Source organism: Filicampus tigris, chromosome 21 (assembly GCF_054856515.1).
Source record: "Filicampus tigris isolate MCC_2025a chromosome 21, RoL_Ftig_1.0, whole genome shotgun sequence".
Classification (NCBI taxonomy): Eukaryota; Metazoa; Chordata; class Actinopteri; order Syngnathiformes; family Syngnathidae; genus Filicampus; species Filicampus tigris.
The window spans coordinates 448,427-467,072 of NC_141237.1; the positions used below are offsets into that span (position 1 = coordinate 448,427).

General features: G+C 53.7%; 2 protein-coding genes across 5 annotated transcripts in view; one reads left to right on the top strand and one right to left on the bottom strand.

Annotated features, from left to right (window-relative positions):
• nub1 (negative regulator of ubiquitin-like proteins 1) overlaps nt 1–18,527 on the top strand; it is a 31,826-nt gene extending 13,299 nt beyond the window's left edge. For all 3 annotated transcript variants that reach the window (XM_086020220.1, XM_086020222.1, XM_086020221.1), the window contains 12 exons: nt 297–403; nt 479–665; nt 999–1,106; nt 1,955–2,107; nt 2,501–2,647; nt 2,731–2,796; nt 3,960–4,125; nt 4,703–7,434; nt 7,525–7,750; nt 7,878–7,946; nt 10,402–11,651; nt 17,890–18,527. In XM_086020220.1, coding sequence (XP_085876346.1) covers nt 297–403; nt 479–665; nt 999–1,106; nt 1,955–2,107; nt 2,501–2,647; nt 2,731–2,796; nt 3,960–4,125; nt 4,703–4,839 — 1,071 coding nt within the window. In that variant the 3' untranslated portion in view covers nt 4,840–7,434; nt 7,525–7,750; nt 7,878–7,946; nt 10,402–11,651; nt 17,890–18,527. The remainder of the gene's footprint in view (nt 1–296; nt 404–478; nt 666–998; nt 1,107–1,954; nt 2,108–2,500; nt 2,648–2,730; nt 2,797–3,959; nt 4,126–4,702; nt 7,435–7,524; nt 7,751–7,877; nt 7,947–10,401; nt 11,652–17,889) is intronic.
• LOC147127025 (uncharacterized) lies at nt 8,098–15,430 on the bottom strand. 2 transcript variants are annotated; one of them, XM_086020205.1, is made up of 12 exons: nt 15,263–15,430; nt 13,888–14,408; nt 13,028–13,138; nt 12,324–12,377; nt 12,085–12,250; nt 10,877–11,611; nt 10,437–10,657; nt 10,160–10,331; nt 9,409–9,520; nt 9,137–9,260; nt 8,699–8,996; nt 8,098–8,623 (listed from the first exon to the last, which is right to left on the bottom strand). In XM_086020205.1, the coding sequence occupies exons 2-12, from the start codon at nt 14,386–14,388 to the stop codon at nt 8,469–8,471; spliced, it is 2,649 nt and encodes an 882-aa protein (XP_085876331.1). In that variant the 5' UTR covers nt 14,389–14,408; nt 15,263–15,430; the 3' UTR covers nt 8,098–8,468. The 2 variants fall into 2 exon arrangements, with proteins under 2 accessions (XP_085876331.1, XP_085876330.1); XM_086020204.1 differs by having other exon boundaries at nt 13,010–13,138.
• Nucleotides 18,528–18,646: the final 119 nt, after the last annotated feature.

Sequence of the window (18,646 nt, forward strand, 5' to 3'; positions counted from 1 at the left end):
TCATTTGTATTTCAAGTGTTATTGTCAAACCATCAAAGGCAAAGCTGAGCAAACTGATGTAAGCTAAAGAAAAAAAATATGGCGGTCGTATGGGCGCCTTCACGTGGCAACCGGCAAATGTGGTCATGTGGTCATTTTATATTTTGTTAGAAATGGATATTTCTGGTCTGTGCCTGCGTTACCCGTTAGCATGATGCGTTCTGAACCTTTGGAAAAGAGAGCAAATGTATTTGGCTAACACTCTTGAATGCGCCACCGCTGTCTGAGAAGTGGCACAAACCGCAAATGACTTTTAGGCGCTGATCTTGGCCATGGGCCTCCACGAGAAGGGGCGGGCCCTCATGAAGAGGAAACGCCACGACGACGCACTCTCTCACCTCCTGCAGGCCGACCTCCACTTCAGGTAAGTCGATGGCCTTTACCTCGACCCCGACCACACCGATGACGTGTGCGCGTGCGCGTGCGTGTGCCTGCCTAGCGAGTGCGGCTCCGAGCTGCTGGGCGCGGTCGACAACCACGGCGTGCTGCAGCTGGACATCGTTTGGTGCTACCAAGCCTTGGAGGCCCTGTCGTGTCTGGACGACGGGCGTGAGCGTCTGCGGCTGGCCGAGGACTGCTTCCTCAGATGTTACGGCGAGCGGCAGCAGAGGCTGCTCATGATCAAGGTGTGCGGCGTTTGGAAAACAAGACTAACGTCATTGCTGTGAGAAGGGCCCCCGCTCGCTTCGCGCTAACATATACTCGGAAATGCCGTTGACGCGCTAACAGCTAGCAAGTGCGTTGGCTTCTTACAACAAACTAGGGCTGTCACTCTGGAAGCGATTTCCAAATCCATGACCCTGAAGAACTGAGCGGTCGGACGATGGATTTGCGCTGAGGCCGCCGTATGAAAACGCCGTGGTCGGGAATCTGCCACCCAGGCGTTTGCGGTGAAATGTCGTTGGAACAATCCGTCTGGCTGGCTAGCGAATGATCTCGATGCCCTCGTGTGCGTGCAGGGCAACACGGGGCGCGAGGAGGCGCTGTTCCTGCGCCTGCACCTCCTGCAGAGCCTGCTGGCCTTCGTGGACGGCAACGACCTTCAAGCCCAGCAGCAACTCGACCGAGTAGGAAACGCTCGCTCGCTCGCCAGCCGGCCGCTGGACTCCTGTTGGGCGCCTTCCTTCGTTCGTTCGCTCGTTCGTTCTTTCTTTACGCCGACATCCGAGATGAAGAGTTGGCCAATTGCTTTGCCAAGTGCAGTGCTTCTCAAACTCGTCGCGCCAGGTACGCCCTGAGCAAATGGAGTCCGCCGAGCGCCGCCGCCACAAAAGCCACATTCAAATCCGGTAACGTAGTAAGCCTGGATTTTCAGCAAACGCCAGAGAGCTTCCATTTGCGAAGGGGCCATTTCCAGAAGCAAGTTTGCGAGAAAAACATGGTTAGACATGATTGAAGTGCAAATATTGCGAGGAAAAAAACCAAAACAAATTATGAAAGTAAAATGTTGGTGTTGCGGGGAATAACAATCCCCAAGTTTACAGGAATGAAGTTGAAATATTACAAGAAAAACAACAACATTGTCCTCAGAATACAACAACACAATTAAAAGAAAAGAAAAAACCTCACCCTAATCACCGGACGTGGACGTTGTCACTGAAGGACATCGTTCATTTCGCCAGTCGAGAGATGAGATTGATGTTCTGACAAAAAGACATTGTTGCAGAAGAGAACTGTAACAACATGCAGTTTAACAATTGGCTCTGCGCCGACGTAGAGGACAAGTCAAAGAAAAGAAACGTAATAATTCTGGGGGGGGGGCTAAATTCAAATTGAAATGTAAATGTAGTAACAAAGTTCCATCCCAGCGAAATGTACTTTTTGATGGCTCGCTTTGCCCCCAACAAGAGTCCAGTCGGCGCGGCGGCGCGTTTTCCCACGACGAAGGCCGCTGAGCGTCTCGCCTTTGCCTCAGGTGGAGTCGCTGTACGCGCGCCTGTGTCCCGACGCCGACAAAATGACTCAGCTGATGGTGCTGGGCTTCAGCGAGCGCGAAGCTCGCCTGGGCCTGCGGGCGTGTCACGGCGACGTGCACGAGGCCGCCATGCTCGTCAGCAACCAGAGACAGGTAAGCGCGCAAGTCCGCAACTTGCTCGCTCAATGACTCCTTCGTGGCGACGACGAGAAGAAGAATGAGCCCAAAAGAACCGTGGCCGACGGCTTGATTTTGCTAGCCGGCATTTCCCGTGACTTGCCATTTCAAATTGCGCTTCTGTATGTCGCCGTAATCAGCAACCGAGCGCAGGGGGCAATTGCGTGCGCGTTCCACCGCACGCAATTTATCCCGGCCCGCCTGCGGGAAATGCTCACAAAAATATGTCGGACACCCGTCTTGCTTGCAAAGGCCGTTGATTGGGATAGTGCCAATCAGTGACTGGTCGCTCGCTTAAAAGACTGCAGCCTTTCTTCTTTCTCTGACCGGCGCACGCGACTTCCTCTGCCCGTCTCATTGGGCGATCAGGAGCGGGAGGAGCTGAGGCAGCGGGAGCGTCGCAAGCGGCAGCAGACCAAGGCCGCCTTGGCCGTCCTGGCCCAGGCGGGCTACGCCGCCAGGGACGCCGCCGACGCGCTGCGGCGGGCCGACGGAAACGTGGAGCGAGCCTTCCAAGTCAGCAGCCCGCTCGCGCCTGGCCGCCGCCGCCGGACAGGACCGCCGGCCGCTCACCTTCTCCTCTCGCCGCTCGCTTTCAGATCCTGCTGGACGCCAGCCAGGCGCTCGCCACGTCCGATTGGAACGCCGACGAGAAACTGCAGCAGGTTGGCCGTCCGTCGCTTTCACTTGCGCCTCGTTTCCATTGTATCACTTTTCCACTTTTGGCCGCCACTGATGTCGTTGACACGTTACTAAGTCATGTTTTGGACTTGAGTGTTACACGGAAAGACGTAAACAAACAGCACGTACTTCTCAGCCACGGTGCCTCCCTTCCACGCACCAAACAAATAGTTCATGTTACCCTAGCAACGTGAATAGTCAAAGGCCAGTTGTTTTATTTGGAAATGTCCTTAAGTGAAGTCTCGAAAGATGCTTTTTAAAAAATTAAACAATTACTTATGTTATGTGAGATCCAGAAAGGACTCATTATTTTCAAACTAAAAATCATTACGTTACGCCCAAAAGCGTATCTTTTTATCTTATTTGTAATAAAAGCAAACTTTCTTTGTAAATGTCACTGTTTAAAAGCGCCTGCAATGACGTGGCAAATCCGGCTGTCATTTTTATGCTGAGCAGGCTTGTTGGTATTTGCAGAATATGACTTGTGTGTAGGGCGGCACGGTGGTCGACTGGTTAGCACGTCCGCCTCACAGTTCAGAGGTCGTGGGTTCGATCCCGGCTCTGGCCTCCCTGTGTGGAGTTTGCATGTTCTCCCCGTGCCTGCGTGGGTTTTCTCCGGGCACTCCGGTTTCCTCCCACATTCCAAAAACATGCATGGTAAGTTGATTGGACACTCCAAATTGGCCCTAGGTGTGATTGTGAGTGCGGATGTTTGTCTCTGTGTGCCCTGCGATTGGCTGGCAACCAGTTCAGGGTGTCCCCCGCCTACTGCCCAAAGACAGCTGGGATAGGCTCCAGCACGCCCCGCGACCCTTGTGAGGAGAAGCGGTACAGATAATGGATGGATGGATGGACTTGTGTGTAATCTAACTTGCTTACCATTCAAATCAAGTACCGTAGTCGCGAAAGTAACTCTTATTTTTCCAAGCAAGTAATCTGTCACGTAACTAAGGTACTTTTTCAAGGCGCTTGACTCTTGAGTGGACTTGATTGCCACCGTGCAGCGTTCCCGTTTTCAGCCAAAGCAAAAAAAAAAAGAGGGGCGGAGCCTCTTAAGTCACTCGCATCCCAAGGCGCCAGTGGAAGCGCCGAATCAACGTGGTCCAATCAGTCGATGGATCAATGAATGTTGCGCTTGTGTGTGCAGTTGTTGTACTTGGGCTTCGAACGGTCGGCGTCGGAGGCGGCGCTGGCGTTGACGGGCGGCGACGTCCAGTCGGCCGCCGAGCTGCTGATGGACAACCGGGGAGCCGTCCCCTCGGCGGCCACGCCCCCCTCGGAGGAGGAGCCCGGCATCTCGTCCGGCTCGGCCGGTAGGTGTCGGCCTTCTCGGACGCGGCGCCCGCTCGTAAGCGGGCGCGAGCCCAAACGTGGCGAGCTGGAAAGTGTGCAAACCGAATGCCAAGTGCAAACGGGCGCTTGCCAACAACCTTGGTCACTTTTCGTTGGACAATCGGAAACGTTTCCTTTTGGAAGGCTTCGTACAGCCCCCCAAAGCAACATACACACACGTGTCCGTGGGAATGATTGACTGCGGCGGCCATCGTCGAGCTTTTTGCCATTGGCACCGCCTCAAAAGAGACCGAGAAACGCTGCCATCAAATACAGTCGCGTAGTGGGCACGCGCACCGGGCAGAGCTTTCGTTCCTACATCGTCATTGGAAGGGATTTGTCAACCGCTGTAACACCGCAACGCCACATTATTGCATATTTGTTGTGTAACTTTCTCACGATGAAACAAGAACATTCTCATGGAAGTATGTGAAAATGATCATGTTAAAACCTGGTCTTGACCACGTTCTAACATGATAGTGAACTCTTTGGAGAGCGGTGTGGGAGCTGTACACTTGCCCAAGGCTGACGCGGATGTGCGTGTTTGTGGGCCGGCAGACGACAGCGAGCTGGTGAACGAGGTTCTGGAGGACATCCCGCGTCACGAGGACGACTACTTGGACATGACGCTGGAGGAGGAGCTGCAGCTCATCAACACCATCAAGACCCACCTGGCGCGATCCCTCGCCCACTGACTGGACCAGAGCGTTTGGCGTCACCGCCTCGCACTTCTCAGGTTCTGGGTTGGAATTGTGCCAAAAATATGTTCGCTTCACGCAAGGTGGGAAGGAAGGGCCTTTTGTCTGCGGGTGACCTTTGACTGACTGGCAACCGGGGCTCAACGATCTAGCATTTCCGCATCGAAATCACCATTCTCCTTCCTCTCCGGCCAAGTTAACCGATCGTGCTATTCACGGAACATCACGTAAGCCAATCAGCTGAGAGCTGCTTTAAAAAAAACAACAAAAAAAAAACAGCGCGATGTTCCTCGGGTTTTGCCGGCGGCTCGCGATGCTAGGCGCTAAGCTAACTTGCGCTACCACAGGGCGCGTCCGCGCACTCGCTTGCCGGCGCCGTGAAATATCCTCGCGCAGTACGGATTCTCTCCTCTAACTAGTCCTCGCGTCCCTGCCGGCTAATAATCGACACTTCTAATGAGCATCGTAATGGCTAAAGACGGACGAGGAGCAGCAAATCTTGCGCAAGATGAGAGAAGGCTAAGCTAATGGGAAAGAGTCGCTTGAGTGTACGGAAGCCCGAATGGATGGATGCAACTGCGTTCAAGTGGGGCGCTACAAAGAGCAAATCAACAGCTTGGTCACAGTCTCGAGAGCAAGCGTATTACAGTTAACCGACGCCAAATAGAAAACCTGCTCGATGTAAATGAAAATGATCTACCACCTACTAAAGATGCAAAACACGTCATTTATAAATACATTGAGAATTAGCGTATATGCTGGTGTGCCTTGCACGACTGCATCAACCTAATATAGCACAATACAACAAAAAATGTTTGGTCATTACCTTACTCTGATCACTTGCACTGAATGGAATCAGCCAGGGACGCATAGTCCGGACAATAGCTGCAAGCAGATTTGCAGCAACAACAATTCGCCCGTTGGCTCCGTTCGGCGCATATAAAACAAGTCAACTTTTTTTAATGCTAATGCTAACAATATAGCTGTCTTGGTAAAGTTCAAAACTGTAAAAAAAAATTTTAAAAAAGCCGGCGAGGGAACAGGACGCTGTGTGGCCGTGTGTGACGTAGTATGCCCGATGCCGATTGGCTGCCGCGAGGCGAAATGGCAAAAAAGTTGACTTGTTTTATACGCGCCGAATGGGCGGATTTTCGGTCCTTCGCTCCGCAAGGCTTTTACAAATTGAACGCAGTTGGTGTGAACGTAGCAATACAGTAGTGAGGACGAAATGATAGGCTGGCGATCTACCCACGATGCCTTTGCGATCGACCTAATGGCCACCCCTGACGTACGCGCCTACGTGGCTGGACGATCGACGAGCACGTCGCTGCAAAAGGTCAAACGGTTTGGATTGAAAGAATCGACATTTTCATGCAGTCGACGTACTTTGATGTACCACAGCAAGGTCGAAGTTCTGTCCCGATTGAAGCATTTTGAAAGGGGCGGACGGCCTCTTGAGTGTCCTCGCATTATTGCAAGGAAAGCCTTTCATCTTTGGCTGTCGTCAAGTCACTTTGTGCCTAACCCTAACTTGCGGTCGACGTCGTCGAGACTAGAAGGCAAACCTGCCGGCAAAAGCACAATCGCATCCTCTCCTGAAATCGTTCGGCCCTACTGACAGCCGGTCCATAATTGAAAAAAAAAGAAAAGAAAGTTGTTTTCACATATGTGCCCTGACATTGACTGGCGACCTGTGGGTTGTTTGTGGCGACCGCTGGAGGGCCTGCCCCAAATGGGCCCGATGAGGACGAGAAGCACGCCAGCAAAAGAGAAGCTTGACCTTTTGCCCTGTGTGCAACAGGAAGTGACATCACACAAGCACACGCAGGACAGGAAACACTGTCGTACTTTGATTTCGGCAAAGGCGGCGGCGCGTCCGAGTGCTCGGATGTCCGCGCGAGCTTGACATGAAAAAAAGAATAAAACAAAACAAAAAAGCTTTCTCGGTGGCGGCTACTTGCTTTGTCGGCGGGTTCGGTTGTTGTGCGTGGGGCGCCTCACAAGCAGTCGACCACTGGTCAGATGGACCGGAGGTCGGGGTCGTGCGCCTGCCGCTCCTTGGGGCGGCCGCGCTCCAGCCCGAACGTGCCAGAAATTGGGCTCCCGGCGCATCGGCCACCTGCGCACGGGACACGCCGGCCGGCAACTCGGGCGCCGTCGCCTTGATGGAGTTGACGCGGATGTCGGCCAGGCGGCGGCGGCGGCTCTGCAGGAAGGAGCGGGCGTCGCACACGTCCACGCTGAGGCCCCGAGAAGTCGGCACCTTCCAACAGCTCCGCGCCTTAGGTAATGTTGTCCATGCAGCACGTGAGCAAAGCCACAAAGCGGCTGAGCGGCCTCGCCCCCCGACGTTTTTGCCGCCTGCCTGAGCCACTTGAATTCATCGCGCCAAGCGCCGCCTTGTCCCGCATTGCGTGCGTCAGCTTCTTTGAAGACTGTCAAGTGCACTGCATTGTTGTGGATTCTTGTTTGTCAATAGCAGGCGGCCGACGACCCCTCCGCCGCCGGATGGACTCCAGCTCAGCTGCACGAGGCGCAATTCAAGCGCTACGTTGGACGTTAACCGCTGCCAATTTGGGCATGTTGTGGCTGGTGGGGCTCATTAACATGATTTTTGTCTTATGTCTGAAAATTGCTTTTGTAGTAAACGGACGGACGTCTTGGGCGCTCGCTTGTTTTCAGAAGCAAGAAGCAACCAAACGAGAGCTGGCCCGCTGGTTGTCATGGTAACGGGGGCCGGGCTGGCTATTGGCCCACCCGTGTCAGACGCCGCTCGCTGTGTGATGCCCGGCCCGCCGCCCGCCGCCGACCTCTAGGCTTGGCCCGGAGGAGCTCGGCTGCAACCAAAACGCTGCTGCCCCGTTTGCCGACAACACAAGCCGAGACCTTTGACCTTTGCGCTCCTCGGGTACGTCGAGCGCCTCCTTGTTGTTTTGTTGTTGTGTCACTCGGCTATATTGTTGTAGAGCATGAAAACATTTGCTCCTCCGGCACCTCACGAGACGAGATTGTAGCGACTGTTTTGTCCTCCGCAGCAGTTGGCAAAGGAGCTTAATGGCGCCACCAGCTGGGAGGACGACAACCTGCAGGCGGGGCATGTGAAGGTCAGTTGACCCCTGGGGCCAAATGCTTCGTTTCACGGGCAGCGGTCCGATGTCTGTCGTCAAAAGTCCGATTTGACTTCAGGAGAACTTTCGTGCCATTGAATTGTGTTAGCTGACGATGAAGCGAGGCTTAGCAGTCGTGCAAAGCTACTTGAATGAATTACTTCTTTATTCTAAATATTTCCAAGCAGAATATCATAAAAATGTGACAGTTTAAGAGCGCAGTTGTTTTTTTGTCGGCGGAGAATATAAAACATCACATTTTCAAAGGTCACCTATCATTATTTGATTTTGTCATATTTTTACACACACACACACACACACACAGTGGTTATGTGAGCTACGGCATAGATTTGTCTTGGACATCACATTCTAAAAAAAACTAAATAGACAAATTTGATATATTAAATGTTGAAAGTCCTTCAAATCTTGAGCAGCTTATTCACAAAAGGACCCCGTTATTATTCGTCTTTCTATTGATGCGCCTCCGTCCGTCCGTCCGTCCGTCGCCGGCGGTGGTCTTTATGGGTTCTTGAGCGCGTTGATGTGCGCGCAGATCTTGAGCGCCGGTCCCAGTTTGATGTTCATGCTGCCCATCAGATGTTCTTCGGTCAGCAGCAGCAACGCTTGGCCGTCGATCTCCTGTAGACGGAACGCCGACGAAACCTCGCCGCAGCCTGAAACGCGCACGCTGCATTAACGTGTGTGTGTGTGTGTTGGTGCACAGTCTGCGTGCACGTGCGCGCGTTCACCTGGCAGCGTGTGTATGAAGGCCGTGACGTCGTCCACAGTCCACTGCGAGGGTTCGGGCTTAAAGGTGCTGGTGGGCGTGGACGCGGTGACGGTCGCCACGGCCGCCGTCGGCGACGTCCTCGCCGGGCTCTCCGTCCTTGTCGTCACGGCGACCCTTTGTTCGTCCTCCTGCTCTTCCTCCTCTCCTGCTGCCTCCGTGTCCGCCTCCTCCTCCTCCTCCTCCTCCTGCGCCGCCGCAACCTTCTTGTCCTCCTTGGTGTCCTTGTCTCTGCGTCCGGCGCTCCAGAGATCGCGAGGCTGCGGAGACATCCAAAGGTTGCGCTCACGGCAGCTCTGGCCAAATATGGACTTCCGGGAGAAAGGCTTAGCCAGCCACGGGAGGGAGGGACAACACGCAAATGTGCTCGAGGGGGGGGGGCAGTGTGGTGCGGCGCTACCAGTCTGAGCAGGAGCGGCTTCCCCGGCACCGACTGCGCCCTGTTGAGGAGCGGCCGCGGGGGCCTCTCGGCGCGGCTGCCGGCGCTCAGCGCTCGCAGGCGCTTGGTCAGGCGGACGTTGAACCTGCCGGCGGCGGCGACAAGAGACGGCTCGGATCGCGGCCGGGACTTTTGGGCGGGGCCGTTTGGCCTTCGAAGCCGCTCCCAAAGTGGCCAAAACAGCAAGTCAACGGCCACTTTGTTGTCGGCGTCTCAGCATGTGTTTGTCTCACCCGCGAGCGCAGGAAGTTGAGCAGAAGCGCTTGGAGCGCATGAAGTTGTGGGCGTGGCCTCTCTTGCCGCAGAACTGGCAGTGGAGGACGGCGCGCTCGCAGGGGGAAGCGCCTGAAACGCAAAGACGCACGGCAAAAAGTCAAAAGGACAACGGGAGGACCGGGCGGCCTTGTGCTCCCTTTGTCCAGGGTTTTCCCCTTTCTGCCCATCACTGGCCTTCGCGCGCTCGGTCGATGGCGCCCGGGGGCTTGCCGAGCCCAACCGCCGAGTAGCCCTCACACGCTTGTGTTGACGCTCATGTTTCTTTGTCCTTGCTTTGAGTGTTTCATGCTCTTCGTTTGTTTGTTTGTTTTTGAAATTCAAATGAAACATATGATGAAATATCAATTCAAAGACTAGGAGTCAAAACAGAGAAAAACACTGCTTTTGTTCTCTTCAGCAACTCTATCAGAAAAAGCGCGAGCAGCAACTTGAAATCGGAACCAAAACGCTGAACAGGAATAAAATTGCGACTTTGTTTTGGTCCGTCATCTGAGCTCGAGTGCCACTTTGGAAGCGCCGCAGCTTGTCGATCGGGGAAAGAAGAAACGTTTTCCCGCACACCCCCCCAGTTGGGAAAAGGAGGCGGCCAGCACGTCGATTGAATCATGCGTTGCAATTGACGCGCTGGTTCTCTGCTCGCTGGTCACAAAGACAATCTTTGTGGCGATCGGGCAGTCGGCAACGAGTGGCCGTCGAGGAGGCGCTTACGCGTCACGCGCCGCCGCGCGTCTGTGCCGTCCTCGTCTTGCGAGTCTGACGAATGTTCCGAATGTTGCGTCGCCGCCTCTGGTGCCATCGCCGCCCCCTTGCCGTCGCTCCCGTTCACTTCCTGCGACGGTGCCGGCGGCTGAGGAAGCAAAAGCAGCGACGACCGGTTCACCTGAAACGACGCAAACGGGAGGAAAAGTTGGCGACTCAACGGTGACTTTTTTTTTTTTTTTTTCAAACAGCTCTTCAATCACAATCAATGTGCGCGTGCTCGTACAGGAAAGGGTTGCAGTCCTTCCTGTATGACGAAGCCTTCGACCACGTGCGTCAAGACGTCCCTGCCTCGAGGCCACGCCCTGGCCTCCCACGGCCCGTCCGCCGCTCGGCCGCCGTTGCCGACGGCCCGCTGCCATTGGCTGAGGTTGAGCGGAAGGGCGTGAGAGGCGGGATCCGCCAGCGGGGACGAGGGCGGCGACTGTGACGACAGGCTGGACAAGGCTGAAATGACGACGCCGGCGCAGGTTACACCGCCACAAGCGCCAGACGGCAAAGAGAAATGACATTTTTATGACCACACGCAGTAACACATACATACAAAACGACACGCTTACGCAACTCGACACTTTAGGCGAGGCAGCAACATGTTGCAGTACAAACAACGCTGTAGCGCGAACCCCAAAAAACAAAAAGCTACACACCACACACAGGAAGCGTTACCCGAGTGGTTGTCGGAGTGCGCCGACACGTTCTCGTCGATGTCGTTTTTGGCGTCGGCGATGTCATCGCCGAGTTGCTCCTTGTCGCTCTGCTCCGCAGGAAGTTGCGGCGGCCTGACGGCGTGCGCGCGAGGCTCTGAAGGCGGACGCCGGGCGGGAGGTTCTTCAACGACGTGCGATTCCGCTTGCGCCTCTTTGAGCGTTTGTGGCCGGTTGACCGCCGACGGCACCTCGGCGGCGGCCCCTTCCTCTTGCAAGTCCATGGCGTGTTCCCGGGCGGCGCCGCCGCCGTGGCCTTCCTCCGTCACGTCCATGTGCTCTCGCTCCGGCAGGCCGGCGTTCTTCTCCGCCTCCGTCTTGTCCGCTTCCTCCTCAGCTTCTGGTCTTTGGTCATCTTCAGCCACACGGACGTCGTTGAGGCCTCCCGGCCGCGCGGCGCTCTCCTTCCGGCGGGGAGGCGACGCCACGCTTTGAGGCGGCCCAAGCGCCTCCCCCCCGCTCAAAGTCGGCCGGGCGGTTTGGGCCAAAGATGGCGGCGGGCGAGCCGAAGAGAGAGCGATGATTTGCAGTCGCCGGGACGACGCGGCGGTCGCGGGGAGGACGCCAACCTCGGTCCGGGGCCGGCCGGCCGGCGGCGGCGGCGGCGTCTGGAGAGCGGAGGGGAGGCGTGGCGACGCCGCCGGCACGGGCTGAAGTTTGGGCCGCAGAGGGACGGCTCGCGGCGGCGAGTAGAGCGCTTGGAGCAAGGGAAGACGCACGGCCAACATGAGCACAAGGTGACGGCATCCAAATCAGCCTCATTTCAAGCAAGGCGAGCGGCCGCCAGCTCTTTTGCGCCACCGTAGCCCGACAAAGCTCGACAGCCTCGTATTCTATTGGCATTCGGACCAACATATCGCGGGAAACCTTTTTCACCGCCCTTCGCTAAATGTCGATACAATGTGACCACCTTTCCTCATTTCCCTTTGGACAGGTTTTATACACGCGCCCTACAATCATGAGAGAGAGAATGCAGCCCCCCATTTACATGATTGACTTCTCTTTTTCATGAAAAACTCGTCAGAACACGAGAAATCCCAATCTGTCAAATGAATATGCGCATATCACCTGCAATATTTGAGGGGGGTGCATGGAAACCAGCAAATGGGGCAATTCGGCTCGTGTTCCTAATGAAGCGACCGCTTGCGTTCCCACTTGAGCGCGGCTTACTTGGTGGCGGCACGGCCAGGTGGCGGCCCGGCGCGGTCGGGGGGCGCGGCCTCAGTGGAGGGAAGAGCGTCGTCTGCGGGCGGGAAAGCGGAGGCGGGGCCGAGGCGGGCGGCTTCAGACACAGGGAGGGGGGCGTGGCGGGCGAGGGCGGCGTCCCGCTCTGGAGCTGCACGACACGAGACCAAATCACTGTCAAAACGGCGGCCGACGGCGCCGCTTGGCGCGCCTGCGTTGCTCACCGCGGAGGAGCAGCAGGAGGAAGGGCCGGCCCGCATGGCAGACGTGAGAATCAGCTGCAAGCACAAGAAGACAAGCGCTTCCGTCACCACAACTAATACAGCCTTTCGCAAACTTCAGTCAGCAAAAGCGCAGATCAAGAAAAAGAAATGAAATAGACAAAAATCGTACAGTGAGAGGTCCATCGAGCGAATGATGAAAGCAGGTCTAAGTTGCGGCGCGGGAAGTGAAACGTGATTTGGCTGGATTTGACGTAGGCGCAGGCAGACAGGTTCTGCGCTCACCTGTGCCAAATTGCACGTAAATGAGGGGAGGCTTAGACACTTCCGTTGGGTGGGAAACAAGCTCTCTGTTCACGCCCATAACGGCGCAGTTTCTACCTGCCTTTAGTTTTATGAACTTAAAATGCAGTTTCATTTTTATTCCGTCAACGGAAACGTAGTTATTTAATTGGTTTCCGTTTACTCGACTGACCGTGCTCGTATCCGGAAAAGCTTCGCAAGTTGGGGCGCTCGTAAATCGAGGCACCGCGATACTGCGTTACTTAGTTACTCTACTTGCCCATCAAAGAGCGTGTAGCCTGACTGTAACGTGAAACCTCGGATGCCGCATGCACTGTCACCATGGACACGGCAACATCCCCGCGGACGCGTGCGTGCGTGCGTGCGTGCGTGCGTGTGTTTACCACCTGAGCTCTGAGCAGCACCTGCTCTTGTCCGGGGCCTTTGAGACCTTTTCCCAGGAGCAAGGCCTGCTGGGAAGTCCTGTGCCTGGCGACGGGGGGGCCGGGCGAGCTCGCCGGGAGAGGCTGCGGCGCCTGCACACAGTCGCGTTAGCGTTAGCGTTAGCGTTAGCATTAGCGTCGCATCGCTGTTTGTCAAATGAGCTTAACATGCTCCAACGCACAATTTGCGTCTGTGATTGCCAAGGTAACTAACGTGAAATGGTTCCCTTGTTACACTGGGCCACGCCCCTAAAAGGTACACATCCAACACACCGATAGGAAGGACGGTATGTTTAACCGCACTCGATATCACCAATTCATTTCTTTCCGTTCTCTTCTTTTTTTTTTTCCTTTCTACAATCGAGTACTATTTCTCTGTCTGGGAGGCATCCAAAGGAAAGTCGACGTGTTTTGGCGTCCTAGGAAAGAGGGATTGAATTTCCTCTCATTGCAATGGGGAAAATGTCGTTGATAAATTCAACAAGCTTGCACACGCAACCAGTTCAACCCAGAGTACGGTACCACTGCATTTGACCATCTGCCCTCCCTTACGAGGTTTAGCATTTCTTCTAGGTGCCACAAGATGGCAGCAAAAAATGACTTTGGTCCAATAGCAAACGGCACAATTCATTTCAAGGTAGTTCCTTGGCACCAGAATTCCACGAGATGATGGCGAGGCACCACTTTTATCCAAATGAGGCTCCTCAACTCAATTCATCGTAGTTTCATCGCACAAAGATGCTACAAGATGGCACCAAACTACCACTCGTGCATTTTATCGCTGTGTCCTGAGTGGGATAAGCGCAGGCCGTAATGCCGCCGCGTTCCTGTCGTTTGGCTACCTGTCTTCCAGGTGGACTGGCGGGCGTGTGGAAGGGCGTGATGGTGTTGGAGGTCGGCGTGGGTGCGCTCCTTGCGCTGCCATTGGTCAGCGTGCCGGACGTCTTGGGTGACGAGGTGGCCGTTGACAAACACGAAGAAACGGCGGCCTCTTGCGCGCAAGACGACGAGGCGTGCGCAGTGGTCTTGGCGACGCAGGGAAGGATGGGCCGAGTGTACGTGCGAAGGGCGGGGCTCGCCGTGGTGGTCAGTTTGGGGGGCGCGGGGACCAGGACGTGAGGGGAGGAAGTCCTGGCCGCCGCCATTTTGGGTGTGGAGAGGGAGGGCGCGGGGGTGAGCGGCGGCGGCGGGGAAGAGGTGACGGGCGTCTGCGAGGGCGCCGGCGAGTCCTGCAGCAGCATGGGGTTGGGCGTGAGGCGGGGCGGGGTCAGCGCGGGCGCGGCGGCCGGGGCCGGGGCCGGTCGGCTTTCTGAGTGGCTCGCGCCAACCGCCTCCTTGTCCATCCTGCGAGGGCTTTAGCGGCCTAAAAATAAGCGCACAATTAGGATCAAGTACTTGATGACAAATACAAGCGAGGCCTTGAGATATGACGTGAATATGTTCCGTGACCGCCCCTAATGACTGTTGAATCGTCTCCCCCCATCGAAATGCCGTTCGTATATGCAGAATATATGCCCATCAATGGCTTTGTTTTCCATGATGTGTTAGCATCAAGCTAGCAGCGGATGCGCACCGAAGACAAAGGCTCACTTCACGGAGCTTTTACATTTTCCGCAGTCCTGAAATAGTTGTTGCCTGCGTCTATTTTGACATGACATTTTCCTCAAAGCGGTCAATGTAAACGGGTGGATTCATTCCTCTCATTAAATATCGCTGCATGTCTTTGTAAACAATTCGTTCAAAGGTTTCACTGCCTGTCAATGCCAGCGACGTGTAGTGACGGGCAGTGGAGGGGCAATTAAATGCTCTTCCACTAGATGGCAATGTCCATAATGGACCAGTGTAGCCACTTTTTCGGTGTTGTACCGTGACATTTTCCTCCTGCCGAATAGGAGCCAGTCAAGCTTGTATTGAAAAAATACATCCAAATCTATTCTGCTCGTTGGGCGACGTCGCCACGCTAGCAGGTGCACGGCCACATGCTAAGACATTGTTTTTGAATCTTATCATTTCAATAATGGGAGGACTAGCGCCGTGCAATCTCGTCATGTGGACTCGCGGTCGCAAAAAAGACATAAAATTTAAGACAATTTTTTTTTTTTTTAACTAAACAAAACGCGGTGGCAGGCCTCGCTCGCTCGGCTAGCAAAGTGTTCGGCTAAACAACACGTATGATGCTAGGCAAGTGTCAGCTGGCTCGGTTCGGCGGGTTCTTGCCTCCTGGCGTCAGCGTAGCGCGGCGGCCCGGTCCATCCGCTTCGCCATCCGCTCCACGGAACATTGGCACCGCGACGACGGGCGAGCCAGCGAGAGCGATGGGCGTGTGGTTGGCTCAGCCCACCACCCGACCGGACTACTGCACGAATGCACTAGTGGAGGCTACAAGTGGAGTCTGGACGAGAGCGGTCGAGTCGCTGTCAGTAGTGACTTCCTCGTCGCGGCCACGCTCACCCGAGACTTTAAATAGATAGACCAAGACACGCCTTGGCCCCCAATCGTACGGAAACGTCGCCGCCATATTGAATGTGGCAACGTGCTACATGGACGTAATTTCCATATTATTCGTGCCGCGATGAAGCTCGTCACACAAATCTCCGAAATGAAAAGAAAGAAAATGCCATTTATCTGTTCCCGACCCCCCCGTAAAAACGGTTTTTTTTCTCTTTTTATTACACTTTAGAAGAAGAGATGCAAGTCAATTTTTCTGGATGAAATGTTTGCGCTGATTATGAATCTGCCCTCTTTTTTTTTCTCTTGCACAATATGTTTTCATAATATTAATAATAATGTAATAAGTAATATTGTAATGTATTTAACCCTAGAACACTAACGTCGGGTGATCTTCACCCACACAATCTTTCTTATGTGTGGGGAAATAAAAGAAGACAATTTCAAATCTGGCATACAATGTTGTACTTTTAATGACAACTGTACTTTATCCGGGATATATCGGGATAAATGTACCTGATGTTAGTGATGGTGTTACTAATTTTAATATTACTGTCCTAGGGCTAATAATATTTATGAATAAAGGGTTAGGTCCAGCAACAGAAACGTAAAGCTATAAATCACAACGCATGACGTCCCACGCGAACCTGGTCACGAGACTACCGGTGACATTAGTGCGACTTGACACCAAATCCTTCAATGCGACGTCGCTCGCTTACTTTCGTACCGGTGCCAGCAACTAGAAATTTGCCTTCCAAAACACAAGGAGCCAAAACAAGGAGCTGTTGTGCCGCCAGGCCACGTTCAAACTAGGTCCGACTGGGAACAAAACCACCTCATGGAGAGTGACTGATGGCGTTTTAGTTGAATTGAGCTCCAGCCACAAATTTCCACACTGAAACGAGGTGGTCTTATTTTGAAGGTTTCAATTGGAGATTTTGCTTAATCGACCATACTTTGGGGTGGCATGGCTGCTCATCTCTGCCCCTTTTTTTGCTTTCAGCCACAAAGCCTTCACTGTCACCCCCCCCCCCCCCCCCCCCCCCCCCCCGCACAATGCCAAGAAGAGAAGAGACATCCAGAAAAGTGAGTCCACGCATTCGGGACCGCTCGGAATTGCGAAAATTTGTGGTCTGGTTTATTTTTTCAGGGGAACGTGTCCCCCCGTTATTCACAGACACTCGGAAGCTTATTCTCTGTATTTTTTCGCAATGACCGCTTATCTTTGGGGAAGTCGTTTATGCTATACCGTAGCTTGTTGTGTGGAGTACACTTATTTACTTGCTAAAATCGGATTCAAGATCAAAGGTGCGTGTCATTAGATAGGTTGAAGGCAAACAACGAAAATGGGTCAATCGGCCTTAACGGGCAACACTGATGTTGCGTGTGCCGTTGCATGTCCTCCTGTAGCGCCCTCTGCTGGCAACTGAAATTGACGTCCAAAGTGCCTTCGGGCTCGTCACGTGAGCAAAGCCAGACAACCGGTGAGCCGCGACGTTGGCGTTACGAGCCCGAGGCCACTCGGACGACGCATTCGTCGGCCGCTTCAGTCGCCGGCCGCAGCAACGTTGGGCGGCATTTCGTCTTTGGACTACCGGGCGCACAAAACCTCATCCTACTGGCAAGACAAGTTTGGCCTCCAATTGCACTTGAAGCCGGCTAAAATTCATGCAACAAAGTCAGCTGCCCGCTTAGCGATGTGACGTTGTCCGGCGCCACCTGGCCGTGTTTCCAGTTGCACTTTGCAGACCAACCAGTGTGACGTGAGAGCTCATCAGCTCTGCTGCGGGAAATTAAACAAAAATAGTGTTTCATTTGTGTGTGTGTGTGTGTTCATTTATGTATGCCAACTTGGTATAGTAAGAGGCAAAACAATGAAATGCTCTTCCACTAGATGATTCAAGGTACATAACTAACCTGAATATCCCGTGAAACTGTTTTCGATGTGAAATATGTGCCCTTTGCTCATTGAAAATTGAGAAGCACTGCGAAGCGCTCACCCGTCAACGTGTACTACAACTAGTGCACGCGTGGAATGGATTCCAAGAATTCATTTGCCAAAGTTGCAGTGTGGTCAGCACACACACACGCGCACAGAGCCAAGCAAATATTTTCCACTTTGGTTTTGTTGGCTTTTTCGGCCTACTTCAGAGAACTTTGAAAAACTCTGAAACACCTTTCGCAAGTTAGCTTTGTCCAAGATGAAGAAATTCATTAAAGCGGGAAATGGTACTGGGACCGCCCCTGCGGTGGCCCGAGCTCACCCGAGACCAAAATGAGCACAGGTGTCATAGAAAACCCAAGGCGTCACTTCCCCCTTTTTTGTTTGGAGTATGTACGTAGTACACATACTGCAAATGCTCCAAATCAAAGTGTAAACCTGTGTGTGTTCAAAGGAGGCTGTTTGAGTCTGGAGGAAGTCCGAGTGAAGCAGCAGCAGGAAATGATTCGGGCCAAGAGGAAGCAGAAAGCGCTGTGGCGTCTCCAAAGCGTCCTGATGCCGTGCGTGCGGAAACACTGGACGGGACTTGTTCATTTCCGTTTTGAATTACAAGAAGACTTCAATTTACAAACGAGTTCCGTTGCTACCGGGGGGGGCGGAGCCATGGGTGGGCCCAGGCCCACCCAGATTGACGGACTGCCCACCCACTGAGGTTCATGAAGAACATATATGCTTTCAATTTTTTGTAAATTATTTTGGAATTAGTGTTTTGTTGTGGTTTTTTTATTTCATAGAATTTTAAGAATGGCATAATGGTGGTTGTCCAAGGAAGATCTGAACTTTGTCATTTTATTTGAATATACTATGTGTCGGGAGAGGAGTATTGTGCTCAGTGAGAGAAATATTCAGGCCCACCCTGATTTTTCCAGGCTCCCCCATTAGCCACATTCTGGCTCCGCCCCTGGTTGCTACATTGGCGATGTAACCCGAGTTTCCGCGTCTGTCGGATTTCGCCGTGAAGTCAGAATTTACGTCAAAATACATTGTATAAAAAATGAAAATACATGAAAGTAAAAAGCATAAGATGCTGTACATAGCATTACTGCTGAGAAGTGGATGGAGAGGAGGGTGAAAAAGGCAAACGATAATGCGCAAACAGACGCGATCGAGACGCTCCGCGCATGGTCAACCGCAAGGAATGCTGGTCTTCG

What these genes read in the sequence shown, in the direction of transcription:
- LOC147127025 (XM_086020204.1), bottom strand. Translation starts at nt 14,388, where the DNA reads ATGGACAAGGAGGCGGTTGGCGCGAGCCACTCAGAAAGCCGACCGGCC. An exon ending in CGCGCGGCGGCGCGTGACGC is followed by an intron (nt 9,521 to 10,159) that starts GTAAGCGCCTCC and finishes TTTGCGTTTCAG; the next exon opens with GCGCTTCCCCCTGCGAGCGC. An exon ending in TCAACTTCCTGCGCTCGCGG is followed by an intron (nt 9,261 to 9,408) that starts GTGAGACAAACA and finishes CGCCGCCGGCAG; the next exon opens with GTTCAACGTCCGCCTGACCA.